We start from the raw sequence: 17,584 nt of genomic DNA, 5'->3' as shown, positions 1-17,584 counted from the left end.
TATGTAAAATGGTAAACAATAAATGTTTATCATTAGGGGTTTGGATAATTGAAATATATAAGTTATATATTATGGAGTTCTTTGCCTGTATTTAAAATAATTTTATAGAACATTGACATCATAATGTTTATAATAAATGAAAAAAATATGAGTTCTAAGCCAGACAATAATATGATCCTAATTTTTATCTTTCTGAACATGTATTATCGTGTTTTGTCACCTAAAAAAAAATAGTAGATAACATTTTTATCAATAAATGCCACAGTGATTTCTATATGAATAGTTAATCACCTACACGAAATAGGAAAATAAATTGCAACATTTACAGAAATAGTTATGTTCCAAATTGTTTTTGAAGAGTTTAAAAGTAATTTTCATGAAAATAATAAGGCATTTTTTTATTTATATAGATATTCCTGATCAAGTTATAAGAGTTTTCAAAGCAGATCAACAAAGTTGCTACATTATCATCAGTAAAGACACTACAGCTAAAGAAGTAGTTTGTCATGCTGTTCATGAATTTGGTTTGACTGGTGCATCCGACACATATTCTCTTTGTGAAGTTTCTGTTACTCCAGAGGGTGTCATAAAGCAGAGAAGACTTCCTGACCAGTTCTCCAAATTAGCTGATAGAATTCAACTCAATGGAAGGTGAATAAGCTTCTTAGTGAATGTGATTATTTTCGGGGGGGGGGGGGTTGTTTATGATTCCCTGTTAAAACGCGTATTTTAAGTACAAATGTCATGTTTTATTACTACCGAATTCTCTCTAAAAATTGAAAGTAGGGTTTCTTTCTTTTCTAAGCTTTTCTTATCTCTATAATTATAAAATAGAATCTTAGGATATTCTTAAGACTTCCATAAATTGGAGATAATAAAAGAGAAAACAGTTTGCTAACTTTTTAAGAACCAGCCTCACTAAAAGCAAGATGCTGGTAAATCAGAGCTGAGTGAGGCAGTGCACACCTGTAATCCTAGCAGCTCAGGAGGCTGAGTTAGGAAGATCATGAGTTCAACGCCAACCTCACTAAAAGCAAGATGCTAAGCAACTCAGTGAGACCCTGTCTCTAAATAAAATACAAAATAGAGCTGGGGATGTAGCTCAGTGGTTGAGCAACCCTGAGTTCAACTCCCAGTAGCCCCTTCTGCAAAAAAAAAAAAAAAAAAAGTTATAAAATCAGTAGTGTGTTCTAATGCTTGTTTTTTGTTTTTTACAGAAGAGGCAGCAGAATAATACAAATCTGTATCAGTATCTGAATATGCATATGTATTAATGTATAAATTTAGGGTTTTTAGATGTAGATGGACAGCATGCCTTTATTTATTTTTTATGTGGTGTTGAGGATCAAACCCAGTGCCTCACACATGCTAGGCAAGCACTCTGCCACTGAGCTACAGCCCAGCCTTAAATTTAGTTTTGAAACGCCTAGTGTAGGCAAAAGAAACCATTCATTATTCTTTTCCAAATAGTTTTACTTTTATGAATGTACAGAATTTTTAAATTTTTGTCTGAAAGTTATTGGATAATCTAGAAGATTGTTTTGGTATTATTCCTTTCTCTGATAACTTTCTCTGAAAATAATCTTTCTTAGTGACTCAGTTTTACATGTAGAACCTTGGAAACCTTAAAATGACAATCTGTCATGGTTGCCTCAAGTCTGCTTGTAGGCTATACAATTTATGGCATTAGAGATGAACAAAATAAAGGCTGGAAAAAATTTTTTCTTTGATAATAAAAAAATATATGAACATAGCCAAGTGTAGTAGCACACACCTGTAATCCCATCTACTCGGGAGGTTAAGGCAAGAGGATTGAAGTTTGAGGCCAGCCTCAGCAAGTTAGCAAGACCCTATCTCAATAACATACTAAGGGCTGGGAGTGTGGTTCAATGATAGAGCACCCCTGGGTTCAATTCCCAATATCATTAAAAAAATAAATAGATATATAGATAAATTTAGCTGAATTTGTATTATTAACACCCTATACAATATAGTTCCAACTATAAATAGTGTAGGTCCATCTCTCAGCTTTTAAGTGTCATAGAAATGTTGATTTAAGAGAAGAAAGGAAAATTAAGGTCTTTTGTACAGATACCAATTAATGCTGTTTGCTAGAATGAGAGTTATATTTGACTATTAAAGAAACCACTGGTAGAAAAGTTTCCTTTCCTTCACTTGGAAATTTAGGGAAATAAATAAAACAGAAAGAAGTGAATACAGCAACAGCTTCTAAATAGATATGTAAACAGTCTTGATTCATGTGCTTATTTCACTTGAATCATGATTTCTTCTGTCCATAAACAAATATTTTTATAATACAGCTGTATGTCAGATAATATTCTAGGTGTTGGTCCTCAAGAGAGCTTTTATTCTTAAGAACATGCACACATGGGGCTGGAGTTATAGCTCAGTGGTAGAGCGCTTGCACAAATGAGGGCAATGGCTTCAAACCTCAGCACCACGTAAGTAGCAGAGGTACACACCTGTAATCCCAGCAGCTTGGGAGGCTGAAACAGGAGGATGGAGAGTTCAAAGCCAGTCTCAGCAAAAGTGAAACACTAAACAACTCAATGAGACCCTGTCTCTAAAAAAAAGAATATACACACATGATTGTTTACACATGGCGAGTAATTTCATCAATGATTAAGTTCCCAGCATAATGAACACTAATTTAAAAAATATTAGATTCTTACTCTGTCAAATGGCTGAATAAGAGGACAACTCCTTAGTAATCTTCTCATTTGGTGGGGTCTAGTGGCACATGCCTGTAATCCTAATGATCTGGGAGGCTTGGGAGGCTGAGGCAGAAAGATCAAAAGTTTGAGGACAGCCTTAGCAACTTAGTGAAACCCTGTCTTAAAATAAAAAGGACTGAGAATATAACTAACTCAGTAGTAAAGTGCCTCTGGGTTTAATTCCCAATACCCCCACTCCCCCCCCCAAAAAAAAAACTTTTCATTTAAATTGTTTCCATTTCATATATGAGTGAACATTCTACATAGTAAAGTGATATTTTTGAAACCCATAATGAAGAGGGACAGCACTCTTAACAAATGAAATTACATGTATGATCACATTTATGAAGAATTTTTTTTCCTTTTAGGTATTATTTAAAAAATAATATGGAAACAGAAACTTTATGTTCAGATGAAGATGCTCAAGAACTAGTTAAAGAAAGCCAATTATCCATGCTGCAGCTCAGTACCATTGAGATGGCCACCCAATTATCAATGAGGGACTTCGATTTATTTCGTAATATTGAGCCTACTGAATATATTGATGACCTTTTTAAGTTGGATTCCAAAACAGGAAATACTCACTTGAAAGAGTTTGAGGACATTGTAAACCAAGAGACATTCTGGGTTGCCTCAGAGATTTTAACCGAATCAAATCAACTCAAACGAATGAAAATTATTAAGCATTTTATTAAAATTGCACTTCATTGTCGAGAATGTAAGAACTTCAATTCCATGTTTGCAATAATAAGGTAAGTTAGTACAAATAGGAACAGATATCTATATGTTTTTTTTTCCATGCTATTACACATGAAGCTGATTTTCTGCATAGGTATTAAGTGCCTAGGAAAAGAAAAGTTCAATTAATAAGACTTCATTGAAGCATTATTAGATTTCATGCACTTTCCCATCAATACCATTAGAATGGAATATTTGTTTCTTCCATCTTTCTGTCGATTAAAAATACCGCCCCCCTTTTTAATTGAATGCAAATCATTCCCTTCCCACCTTTTTTCCCCTCCTTTCAATGATCACACCCTTTTTGATGCGCGCCCAGTGAGCTAGTCTTTATCATAGACTTATGATAAAGATACTTAAACATGCATAGAACATAGACTTATGTACTATGCATGTTTAAGTACCTGCCTCACTATTATTTGACACTGAAAAATCAGTGTGGTATCGATTTTCTGACATAAATTGCTATTTTGAAATAACAGCCAAAATACTTTCAACCATTTGATAAGTTCTTCCTATTTGCCAGGCACTGCATGGGGCATTATGGGACATATTGTTATTTAAGCAAGCTAAGCCGTTAGAATTATAAAAATTCTTAAATGTTTATAAGCCTGGGATTTATAGATGGTTACATGAGCTTTCCCTACTACCTTCTGTCTGCTCATTGTGAGAAGCCAATTCTAGATAATTTATTTTCTGACCTTCATCCAGCACACTGCTCATCAAAAAAAGGGATTCTTCTTAAAGCAAGTCTGATTTTAAAGAGGAAAGGAGTTATATAGTTAGGTCAATTTGAAGGCTTTTTGTGTGTGTGTGTGTGTGTGCTGGGGATTGAACCCAGGGCTTTGTGCATGTGAGGCAAGGGCTCTATGAATTTAGCTATATCCCCAGCCCTGAAGGCCATATTTTATATACAGCAGCCTAATTTTTTTTCCCTTCCCACTGCCACCAAAACACACATGTGTTCCTGTCACTCATGTGGGGTCTTTAATCATGAGTCTGTCATGGTAATATGATGCCCTTTGTAGTGAGTTAACCAGTGCTACAATTGAACTAGACACTGTAGAAGTATTGAATAGAGATTATCAAAGTGACTTTACAATCAGCTGTGCCTGTACTTGAATTTAGCCTCTCCCATGTAGTAGCAGGGTGTTGATGGGAAACTTAAGACTAGTTTTCTCATCTGTAAGATACAGGAGTTATACCACTTATCTCACATTTTTTTTTAACATTAGGTGTAAAATAGAAGAGAGATGCCACTGATAAACACTTGGAAGGCTAGAAAGTCACTCTGTATAGGAAGCATCAGGTAAAAGATTTGAGAGTTATAGGCTCAGTTTAGAGTATCCTATGAAGAAAATTGACATGGAGAGAGAGAGTGGATGATCTCTGTTTAAAAAGAGTATAGAAAGAAAATGGTAGAGGACTAAAAAACTAAACCTTGTATTATCTTCTGTGGGCAACTAAGAAGAGAGTCCAACCAAAGATGGAGAATCATTACAAAGCAGCACAGTAATGATAGTGTAATTAAAAGCAGGGAATTTGAGAGAAGGTGGTGGACAGTAGCTCAAAGAAGGGTGTAGGAAAGGCCCAAGGTTTAGTTAAGATGATTTGTTTTGTTACAAAGAACATTTATTATACACAATTTCCATGGTTTATGTGAATATAACTGCTTTGTATTCTTGTATTTAAATTCAGGTTTATCAAAGAATATATTCTTTTCATTGGAGATGGAATAGGTGAATCATTTTGTTCTGACCAAGATTAAATAGCATTTTGTATTAAAAATAAATTTAATTTTTGAAAAAACATTACATACACATAGAAAAAATTCAAACGATACTTTAAAAAGTACACAGTGTAGGGCTGGGGTCGTGGCACAAAGGATGAGCGCTTGCCTCACATGTATGAGGCATTGGGTTCAATTCTCAGCGCCACATATAAAAAATTTTAAATAATAATAAATAAATTTTAAAAACAAGTTTTAAAAAAACTGCACAAAGTAATTCTCTTCCACTTAATCTCCAGTCCATCCATATTTCTCTCCTATCTTGGTTTATTTAGGGGCTTATTGTTTGTTTTGTTTTGGGTTTTGGCAGGTTTATGTTCCCTGGTACCTCAGGTAATTTTCTTACACTTAGTTTCATACTTTCAGAAATACCTTTCCTGATTTTGAAAGTATTTTCTTTTTTGTTCGAGTGGTTGGTCCATTTTCTTTCTATACTCTTTGATTGATCATAGAGATTATTCCAAATTAGTACCTATAAAGATGCCTCAGGGTTTTTTTAAATTTTTTTTTTTAAGTTGTAGATGGACCCAATACCTTTATTTTATTTGTTTATTTTTGTGCCGTTCTGAGGATCAAACCCAGTGTCTCACACATGCTAAATGAGCACTCTATCACTGAGCCACAACCCCAGCCCCAGATGCCTCAGTTTTTAAAGCAACTACAGAGTATTCCTTTATACATTATTTGTGGGTCATTCTAAATTTTGACCTTAAGCTACTTAAGACAATGTATGATGTTTGTATTTGCTATACTTACGCCTTTTTTTTTTTCCTTTAATAATCATTTTTCTTTCTTGGAGATTCTACATTTTACATTTTTTTAAGAACAAATATAAATGCTTTGGTTTGAATCCAGTGTTGGCACTTAATAAGTGAACTGAGTTTTCTCATCTGTAAAATGGGGAATCATGGTAGTTCCTGTCTCATAGGGTTAATTCAGTGAATTAGTACATTGAAAGCTCTCAGAACTTTATACTATTATATTTTGATTTATATTAACAGTTTTTATTAATCTTCAGTTCACTTTAATGTAAATAGTGAGGTAGGAAAATATATCTTACTTTGTTCCAAATGGCTTCTTGGTTATCCAGAATAATTAATCTTTTCTCCTAAAATATAATACTGTCATATACTAAAATTCCATAAATATTTTTGGTCTGTTTCTGGCATTCCACTTCATTTATTTATCCCTTCATTTACTGTTTAAAATGCTAAAACGTTAAATTTTAAGAACTGATAGACTTGTACTATTATCTGGCTATTTTCAGCATGTTTGTTTCATATGAACTTTAGTGTTAACTCATTTAATTCTTTTAAAAAGTTTTGTGGGTATTTTCAGTGGATTACATTAAATAGATTAGACTGATTTAGCAGCTACTTGACATACCAATGCCTTGTTACACCTAAGAACAATTAACTTCACTTCTCATTTTCTTGTTTCTTTGGCAGTTATAGGTTGTTTATATAAATCTTGAACATTTCTTTGAATGTTTAATACCTTTTAATGCTGTTCTGAATGGAATCCTTATAATCACTTGTTGCACCTGCCTAAGGATTCTAACGTTTATGTATATCAGTTTTGTATACCCTAATCTTACTACATTTTAATTTCTAATAATTTTCAGTTAATTCTTTTGGGATTTTGAGTTAGACAGTCTAATATTTAAACTACTAATAATAACTTGACCTTTTATTCCATTTATCTATTTTTTTATTTAGTCTGTTTCTATCTGCTGGTACTTTCACATTAAATAGTAATTGTAATTATGAGCCTCTATGCATAATTTGCAGCTCTTAATAAGAATGTTTCCTGTGCTTCTTCATTAAACATAATGCAGACTGGGTTCAAAAATATATGATTGAATTCTCTTTTTACTGGTTTTCTAAATATTAATTGCATATTAGTATTATAAATTATTTTAATAGTTTCCTGAAAATGAATTACCTTTCTAATCTGGCGTGAGCTCCATTTAAGCATGGTAAATTTTATAGTGTTGTATCTTTCTGATTTGTGTGGCTTTTTTGTGGATTTTAACGCCAATAGCATGCTGGCTTCATAAAATTTGAAAGTGTTCATTCATTATTTATGCTCTGTAACAAGTTAAATCTCATTGGAGGTAATTATTTGGTTGACAGTTTGAAAGGACTCATAAGTGAAATTCTCTGGGCCTTGATGTTCTTTAATAATCTCTGTAATCGTTCTTTTTTTTGTTATTTGTTCAAAACATTACAAAGCTCTTGACATATCATATTTCATACATTTGAGTCAAGCAGATTATGAACTCCCATTTTTACCCCGTAAACAGATTGCAGAATCACATCGCTTACATATCCACTTTTTTACATACTGCCATACTAGTGTCTGTTGTATTCTGCTGCCCTTCCTATCCTCTACTATCCCCCCTCCCCTCCCATCTTCTCTCTCTACCCCATCTACAGTAATTCATTTCTCTCTCTTGTTTTTTTCCCCTCACTTCCTCTTATATGTAATTTTATAAAGGAAGGGTTTCCTTCCTTTACCATGCAATTTCCCTTCTCTCTTTCCCTCCCCCCTCTCGTCCCTGTTTAATGGTGATCTTCTTCTCATGCTCTTCCTCCCTATTCTGTTCTTAGATGCTCTCCTTATATCAAAGATGACATTTGGAATTTGTTTTTTAGGGATTGGCTAGCTTCACTTACCATAATCTGCTCTAGTGCCATTCATTTCCCTGCAAATTCCATGATTTTGTCATTTTTAGTGCAGAGAAATACTCCATTGTGTACAAATGCCACATTTTTTTATCCATTCATCTATTGAAGGGCATCTAGGTTGGTTCCACATTCTAGCTCTTGTGAATTGTGATGCTATGAACATCGTTGTAGCAGTATCCTTATAGTACGCTCTTTTAAGGTCTTTAGGAAATAGTCCAAGAAGGGGAATAGCTGGGTCAAATGGTGGTTCCATTCCCAGCTTTCCAAGGGATCTCCATACTGCTTTCCAAATTGGCCGCACCAATTTGCAGCCCCACCAGCAATGTACAAGTGTACCCTTTTCCCCACATCCTCGCCAGCACTTGTTGTTGTTTGACTTCATAATGGCTGCCAATCTTACTGGAGTGAGATGGTATCTTAGGGTGGTTTTGATTTGCATTTCTCTGACTGCTAGAGATGGTGAGCATTTTTTTCATGTACTTGTTGATTCATTGTATGTCCTCCTCTGAGAAGTGTCTGTTCAGTTCCTTGGCCCATTTGTTGATTCAGTTATTTGTTATCTTATTGTTTAATTTTTTGAGTTCTTTGTATACTCTGGATATTAGGGCTCTATCTGAAGTGTGAGGAGTAAAAATTTGTTCCCAGGATGTAGGCTTCTTATTTACCTCTCTTATTGTTTCTCTTGCTGAGAAAAAACTTTTTAGCTTAAGTAAGTCCCATTTGTTGATTCTTGTTATTAACTCTTGTGCTATGGGTGTCCTATTAAGGAATTTGGAGCCCGACCCCACAATATGTAGATCGGAGCCAACTTTTTCTTCTATCAGACGCAGAGTCTCTGATTTGATATCAAGCTCCTTGATCCATTTTGAGTTAACTTTTGTGCATGGTGAGAGAAAGGGATTCAGTTTCATTTTGTTGCATATGGATTTCCAGTTTTCCCAGCACCATTTGTTGAAGATGCTATCCTTCCTCCATTGCATGCTTTTAGCCCCTTTATCAAATATAAGATAGTTTTAACTTTGTGGATTAGTCTCTGTGTCCTCTATTCTGTACCATTGGTCCACCTGCCTGTTTTGGTACCAGTACCATGCTGTTTTTGTTACTATTGCTCTGTAGTATAGTTTGAAATCTGGTATCGCTATACCGCCTGATTCACACTTCCTGCTTAGAGTTGCTTTTGCTATTCTGGGTCTTTTATTTTTCCATATGAATTTCATGATTGCTTTATCTATTTCTACAAGAAATGCCATTGGGATTTTGATTGGCATCGCATTAAACCTATAGAGAACTTTTGGTAATATCGCCATTTTGATGATGTTAGTTCTGCCTATCCATGAACAGGGTATATTTTTCCATCTTTTAAGATCTTCTTCTATTTCTCTTTAGGGTTCTGTAGTTTTCATTGTATAAATCTTTCACCTCTTTTGTTAGGTTGATTCCCAAGTTTTTGTTTTGTTTTTTTTTTTGAGGATATTGTGAATGGGGTGTTTTTCCTCATTTCCATTTCAGATTGTCGCTGATATAGAGAAATGCCTTTGATTTATGCGTGTTGATTTTATATCCTGCCACTTTGCTGAATTCATTTATTAGTTCTAGTAGTTTCTTTGTAGATCCTTTTGGGTCTTCTAGGTATAGAATCATGTCTCTGCAAATAGTGATAATTTAAGTTCTTCTTTTCCTATTTTTATGCCTTTAATTTCTTTCATCTGTCTAATTGCTCTGACCAGTGTTTCGAGAACTATATTGAAGAGAAGTGGTGATAGAGGGCATCCCTGTTTTGTTCCAGAATTTAGAGGGAATGCCTTCAATTTTTCTCCATTCAGAGTGATGCTAGCCTGAGGCTTAGCATAGATAGCTTTTACAATGTTGAGGTAAGATCCTGTTATCCCTAGTTTTTCTAATGTTTTGAACATAAAGGGATGTTGTACTTTGTCAAATGCTTTTCCTGCGTCTATCGAGATGATCACATGGTTGTTATCTTAAGTCTGTTGATGTGGTGAATAACATTTATTGATTTCCGTATATTGAACCAGCCTTGCATCCCATGGATAAATCCTACTTGATCATGGTGCACAATTTTTTTGATGTGTTTTTGTATCCGATTCGCCAGAATTTTATTGAGGATTTTTGCATCTAGGTTCATTAGAGATATTGGTCTGTAGTTCTTTCTTTGAGGTGTCTTTGTCTGGTTTCGGAATCAGGGTGATGTTGGCCTCATAGAATGAATTTGAAAGAGCTCCCTCTTTTTCTATTTCCTGAAATAACTTGAAAAGTATTGGTATTAATTCTTCTTTAAAGGTTTTGTAAAACTCCGCTGTATACCCATCCGGTGCTGGGCTTTTCTTGGTTGGTAGTCTTTTGATTACTTCTTCTATTTCATCCATTGATATTGGTGTGTTCAAATTGTGTTTATCCTCTTGACTCAGTCTGGGCAAATCATATGACTTAAGAAATTTATCGATGTCTTCACTATCTTCTATTTTATTGGAATATAGGGTTTCAACATAATTTCTAATTGTCTTCTGTATTTCTGTAGCATCTGTTGTGATATTGCCTTTTTCATCCCGTATGTTAGTAATTTGAGTTCTCTCTCTTCTTCTCTTCATTAGCATGGCTAAGGGTCTGTCGATCTTATTTATTTTTTCGAAGAACCAACTTTTAGTTTTGTCAATTTTTTCAGTAGTTTCTTTTGTTTCAATTTTGTTGATTTCCGCTCTGATTTTAATTATTTCTTGGCCTTCTGCTACATTTGATGTTGGTTTGCTCTTCCTTTTCTAGGGCTTTGAGATGAAGTGTGAGCTCGTTTATTTGTTGGTTTTTTCTTTTTTTGAGGAATGACTTCCAGGCGATGTATTTCCCTCTTAAAACTGCTTTCATTGTGTCCCTTAGATTCCGATATGTTGTGTCTGTATTTTCATTTATCTCTAAGAATGTTTTGATTTCCTCCTTTGTGTCTTCTGTAACCCATTGATCATTCAGTAACATATTGTTCATTTTCCATGTGATGTAGGATTTTTCCTTCCTCCTTTTATCATTGATTTCCAGTTTCATTCCATTATGATCAGATAAAATGCATGGTATTATCTCCACCCCTTTATATTTACTGAGGGTTGCCCTATGGCATAATATATGGTCTATTTTTGAGAAGGATCCATGTGCTACTGAGAAAAAAGTATATCCACTTGATGATGGTTGATATATTCTATATATGTTAAGTCTAGGTTATTGATTGTGATATTGAGTTCTATAGTTTCTTTATTCAACTTTTGTTTGGAGGATCTGTCCATTGGTGAGACAGGTGTGTTGAAGTCACCCATAATTATTGTGTTTTGGTCTATTTGATTCTTGAACTTGAGGAGAGTTTGTTTTATGAACGTCGCAGCACCCTTATTTGGTGCATAAATATTGATAATTGTTATGTCTTGTTGGTGAATGGTTCCTTTTAACAGTATATAATGTCCTTCCTTATCCCTTTTGATTAACTTAGTCTTGAAGTCGATTTTATTCGATATGAGGATGGCCACCCCTGCTTGCTTATGAGGACCGTGTGTGTGGTATATTTTTTCCCAACCTTTCACCTTCAGCCTGTGTATGTCTTTTCCAATCAGATGTGTCTCCTGGAGGCAGCATATTGTTGGATTTGTTTTTTTAATCCAGGTTACCAGGCTATGTCGCTTTATTGGTGAGTTTAAGCCATTAACATTTAGAGTTACTATTGATATATGGTTTGTACTTCCAGCCATGTTTGATTATTTATCTTTTTTTTTTTTAATTTGGTTTGTTTCTCCATGATTAGCTTTCCCCACGCCCTCTGGGTTTACTGAGGTACTTCCCACTGTTGGTTTTGGTTATTGTTTTTCATTTCTTCCTCGTGTAGTGTTTTGCTCAAAATGCTTTGCAATGCTGGTTTTCTGGCTGCAAATTCTTTTAACTTTTGTTTATCATGAAAGATTTTTTTTTTGTTGTCATACCTGAAGCTTAATTTTGCTGGATACAAAATTCTTGGTTGGCATCCATTGCCTTTCAGTGTTTGAAATACGTTGTTCCAGGATCTTCTTGCTTTCAGCGTCTGTGATGAAAAATCCGTTGTTAACCTTATTGGTTTACCCCTGAATGTAATCTGCCTCCTGTCCCTTGTAGCTTTTAATATTTTCTCTTTGTTCTGAATATTGGATATCTTCATAACAATGTGTCTTGGCGTTGGTCTACTGTGATTTTGTATACACGGTGTCCTGTATGCATCTACAATTTGTGCATCTGTTTCCTTTTTTATTTCTGGAAAGTTTTCTATAATTATTTCATTCAGCTGGTTGCTCATTCTGTTGGTTTGAACCTCTATAACTTCCTCTATCCCGATGACTCTTAAGTTTGTTTTTTTTTATGTTATCCCATATCTCTTGGATGTTTTTCTCTTGATTTTTTTTCAGCCTTTCTGAGTTGGCTAGACTCTTTTCAAGTTGATATATTTTGTCTTCATCATCTGACGTTCTGGCTTCTACTTGCTCCACTCTGTTAATGATACTCTCATTTGAGTTTTTAATTTGGTTTATAGTTTCCTTCATTTCTAGAATTATTGTTTGATTTTTTTTATAATCTCTATCTCCTGATAAAGATGCTATTTTGCTTCTTTTATCTGTTTTTATTTAATTCATTTTCAATGTGTTCTTTCATTGTTTGAATTTGCTGTCTCATATCCTCCTTAAGATTCCATTCCATCTGTCTAAGGTATTCCTTGAGTTCTGTATTTGACCATTTTTCTGATGCCTCTAGGTCCTCCTGAGTATTTAGGCTGTCCTGCATTGTTTGTACTCCTTTTCTTCCTTGTCATGCTGCTCATGTTACTTCTTGTTCTGTTTGACTGCTGAGTTACTGTTTACTCCTATAAATTTATTTGGTTTTGTGTGTCTCTGGGGTCTCTCTTTTGTGATGGGAGACTATGACTAGAGATGATGAGTTTTGTTGCACTTTAATGCAGATTCATTCATTTCCTAAACTGTGTACAGATTCTGATGGCATATAGTGGTCTGCGGTTTGGTCTTGGGACTTATATTTAGGTCGAATGATGTGATGGTATTGAGGATGGTATCTCTTGGCAACCTTGGAAGGTTGCTCTACTGATGACATATTAACAGGAGAAAAGTCTGGAGTATTTGGGGGTAGCTAGGGACTTGGTAGCACTATATAACACCTCAGAACATTGACCTATACATATTTAGTAAATTACACATAAACAGCATCATGATGCTTGGGAGGAAAGGTATTAGAAGGGAAGGGAAGAAGTCACTAAAGAGAATGAGAGTAAACAGGTAGAATTCAAGGAAAGGGGAATAAGGAAATTGAAAAGAAATGAAAAGAAAAAATAAAAATTAGAAAAGAAAAAATGAAAAAAATTTAAAAAATAAAAACTAATAATTAAAAAATTTTAAAAATTTTAAAAAAAATTTTTTAAATGAAAAAAAACCAAATAATAAAAAAAAATTTAAAAATGCAGTCTTAGAGTTCGATTAACTTCTCTTCCAGTAGGTGGAGCTGTGCCCACCGGGCCAAGCTTCTCCTCTCAGTATGCGGAAACCAATCACTCTGCAGCAGCTCGACTGGGCGGGTCTCCAATCCTGAGTGCCTAGGACCTTGTCTTGTGTCTAGTCACTTCCCCACTTTTCCTCCAGCCAGGCCCCGCTCACCAGTGACGCTCACCACAATACTGGCTACACGCCAGGTCTGCTGCTCCCAGGAGCCCTATTTTCTTGAACGACTGGGCACACTCTCCCTGTTTGCCATTCCCTCGAACCCTAAGTTTGTGGAGCTTGGGGCTGAGAACCCTCAGCGTATTTTGCTTGCCCTCCGGTAGCCACTCCCCCGGTAGCTGGTGCAAGAGACCTCAGTTGTCAGCACTGGTGGGAGCGGTAGCCGGGGGTCCCGCGCCACTCCTGATTCCCTTGGTCTGACTATCGCACTCAGGGGAGAGCTGGGAGGGGCCCTTGAGATTTCCCCGCTCTGTGGACAGGGAAGGCTAGGGGGTTACACACCTGCTGCCGCCGGTTTCAATGAAGTTATCTCCTCCGCCGCATTCTGGTGGCGTCAGTTCTCTGCCATGGTGGTATCCCATGTGAATGGTGACAGTTCGTTCCCCTTTGCCGGGTGACCAATGCAACGGGTGGGTCCTGACCGGCTCTCCCAAGCCCCGTCTCAATCCTGTGGCCACTGCCTATGAAGGCTCAGTTGGTATTAACCTCCGCAGGTTCAGAAGGGCCGACCAGTTGTTTAAGCAGGAGCGTTTAGCGCTGAGTCACAGCGGTTTGTCTGCAAGACGCAGGCGAACGGGAGCCTGAATTCAGCCGATCCGGGCTTGGTGTGTGTTCTGAGAGGCGCATACTGTTCACCCCAGATCCACATTAGCTCAGCATTGCCTAGTGATCCTGAGCAAACAGCATTTAGCTGTTTAAGACTCCCTATGCCCGCGCAGCTGAAGAGGTCAGAGACTTGATCTCTCCACGCCCGCCGCCATGTTGGATCTTATTATAAATGTAATCTCTGTTATCTTGAGACCAGGAGCAACGTAGTACACCTGTAATCCCAGCAACCTGGGAGACTGAGGCAGGAGGATTGCAAATTAAAGGCCAACCTCAACAATTTAGTGAGGCTCTGTCTCAAAATAAAAAGAGTGGGAATGTAGCTCAATGGTAAAGTGTCCCAGTAACTATTCCCACCTCCAAAAAAAAAAAATCTACAATGGCATGGGTGTTTCAGTTTCAGTGTGTCCTAAAATAAAGGTCAGCACACTGCAGGTGAAATGCTTTCTGCTTTGTTGGCTATATAGTCTCCTTTTTGCTGGTGGGTGGGGGGGGTGCTGGGGATCGAACCCAGGGCCTTATGCATACAAAGCAAGCACTCTGCCAACTGAGCTGTATCCCCAGCCCTATATAGTCTCTTAAAACTACTCAATTCTGCTATTGTAGCATAAAAGTACACCCATAAAAAGTAAGTAAACAAATCGTTGTAGGTGTGTTCCAATAAATTTTTACTTACAGAAATAGGCAGTAGACCTAATTTTGTCCACTAGTTGTCATTTGATGATCATAATATATATCAAATGACTGTAATATATCATTTGTTTTATCTGAATTTTAAAAAATTAACTTGATTTTGGACCAAATGAAAATAAGCTTTTTCCTGAAGGCGGGGGGGGGGGGGGGGGGGGGTCAAAACTGGTAAGACTTACTCAAGATTGAAAAATAGTTTTCCTGGTTGTAATGTGAAGATCACTCCAAATTAGATTATTCTGACTTCTTTAAGGATCTTTAGTACTGATTGTGACAAGATAATATTGTAGCACCTTCAACATTAATGGTATGAGAGTTGGGATTGTATTTACCCAATTACTGTTTTTGTTTTTTTATTTTCCTAATATGGAAGTTGCGGGGCTGAAGGGTGTAGCTCAGTAGTAGAGTGCTTGCCTGGCATGCAGAAAGGCCCTAGGTTCAATCACCAGCACCATAAGAAAAAAAAAAAAGAATCTGATATAGTGTTGGGCAAGTTGTCAGTGCTTAATTCATATTATCAGTGGATGAATAAATAAAAACCATGTAAGTTTGAAATATTTTTTTATAATATCATTATGGAATATTTGAGCATTAAAAAATCAAATTCTGATTCCATATAAATTTGATTTTATTCCTGTTATGAATGTTCCACTGTATTGATTTTTTTTAATATTTTATTAGTTGTTGATAAGCCTTTATTTATTTATATGCAGTGCTGAGAATTGAACCCAGTGCCTCACACATGCTAGGCAGGCACTCTATCACTGAGCCACAAAAAGAATGTATTAAGATTCTTTTGATTATAAGTCAGGAGCACAGTTACTGCTTTAAAGGGGACAGGGGGAGTAAAGCCTTTGTGCAGGGATGACGCAAAATTCATGAAGCGTTCCATATTTTTCTGAATACATGTATGAAGACATGAATGGTGTCAAAATACTTTGTTTACAATCAGTGACTTGAAAAATTGTGCTCTATGTGTATAATATGAAATGAATTTCATTCTGCCATCATGTATAACAAATTAGAATAAATAAATTATTTTTTTTAAAAAAAGTAAAGAATGGAGGGAAATTGCCTGAGGGACAGATGGATCCCAGGAATCAACTGTGTTCTTAGGATCTTCTCTCTTTGTGAACTGTGCTCTGAACCTATTTGTTTACTTGATTCTCTTCTATTGAGAGAAGTACTAGAGAATGGAAACTACAAAAGAAAGTGTCAAAAGGCTTATGTGGTCCTTAATCAACAAGCCCTTTGAAAGTGAGCACTGTTGACTCTCTGCTTTAGTATATATGGTCATCGATAAAAACACTTGTGTCACATACTCATTCTTGTACCAATTGTGTCAGCATAGTTGATACAAGACCAGTTTAGGTAATACGCCCACCCTATGACAAAGGTAGGAAGCAAGATAGAGAGGGAGAAGGAAACATCATGGTTGATAGCCTCACTGGAATCAGAATCAGGAACTGTTTATCCAACAGAGGGAACAGTGTTCATGGAAGAATAAGGTTAAAACTGTTCTGGGTGGGGGTGGGGGAGTAGCTACTACAGTCCACTGTCATATTCAGACAGTTTTAATATTCTTCGCATATATTTTGAGGAACTCCATTCCTTCTAGATTTCACTGAACTAAAAAATAAAAAAAAGGGAAAAAAAATAAAATAAAAAATAAAAATGAAAATTAGGTACACTGTATGTTCTTAAAATTTCATGTGTATCTATGGTTATTTTGCCTGTTCTTATTTCTTAGTCTTATATATTTAACTCCCATGAGCTACCAAGCATTGTTTTAATTTGAGTAGTCTTTAACGCTGCTCATTTTAGTGTTTTTCTTTTTATTTCTCCAATCATGTCTTGGTTGGTTGAAGTTTGTTTTCTGTTCATTGCTTGAAGAAGGACTTGTGGAAATTATATTTCCTGAGCATATTCAAAGTATCTTTTTGTTGCAGTTCAACATGACTTGACAGGCTATTGTTTCATACATCATTTCTTGGGGGATTTTATAAACAGTGGCTCTTGAACTGATATTTTATGTGGCTATTTAGTTCATAAGATTTGCTTTACTTTCTCTTCTCTCCCACACTCCCAGGTTCTTCCTATTTCTCTGAAGTTATTTACATAGATGTTAACATATATAGTTTTACAAGACTCTGGCACCTGTTCAATTTGTAGATTCAAATCTTCCTTTATTTCTGGAAATTTTCCTCAAATTATACCTCCTAATTTTTTTTCAGTTCAATTTTTTCCTATTCTTCTGAAATACCCATTCTATGAATTTTATATATCCTTTGTTTTACATATTCATCATTTTCTCTCCAGTCCCTGTCAAGTCTGTCCATGTCCTTTGGTTGATTTTGTTAATCCTTTTGCTCATGACATTTGCACAGTGGTTTAGCAGTGTCTATATCTTTTAAAGGTTCCAGTGCAGCCCTCTTTTCCATGTTTTTTTTTTTCTTCCATGTTGCTCATGAACTTTACTAGTCAGTTTTTAAATCAACTTCTCTCATATTTTCCCTATGCTCTGGTTTCATTGCATTAAGCTCTTTGTTTATTTTATTGGTTTACTTGATATCACGACAGGTTACTGGTTAG

The 17,584-nt window shown here is 35.7% G+C and overlaps 1 protein-coding gene across 4 annotated transcripts in view; it reads left to right on the top strand.

Annotated features, from left to right (window-relative positions):
- Rapgef6 (Rap guanine nucleotide exchange factor 6) overlaps window positions 1-17,584 on the top strand; it is an 83,975-nt gene that overhangs the window by 32,740 nt on the left and 33,651 nt on the right. For all 4 annotated transcript variants that reach the window (XM_058586554.1, XM_046467685.2, XM_058586555.1 and 1 more), the window contains 2 exons: window positions 411-651; window positions 3,104-3,487. In XM_058586554.1, the coding sequence (XP_058442537.1) occupies window positions 411-651; window positions 3,104-3,487 (625 nt within the window). The remainder of the gene's footprint in view (window positions 1-410; window positions 652-3,103; window positions 3,488-17,584) is intronic.

The sequence above is a fragment of the Marmota monax genome, unplaced genomic scaffold (genome assembly GCF_021218885.2).
Source record: "Marmota monax isolate L192 unplaced genomic scaffold, Marmota_monax_Labrador192_F-V1.1 WCK01_AAM20220418_F8-fsc00415, whole genome shotgun sequence".
Classification (NCBI taxonomy): Eukaryota; Metazoa; Chordata; class Mammalia; order Rodentia; family Sciuridae; genus Marmota; species Marmota monax.
Note: the sequence above shows the minus strand (reverse complement) of the source record. Positions and strands in the feature narration are given on the sequence as shown.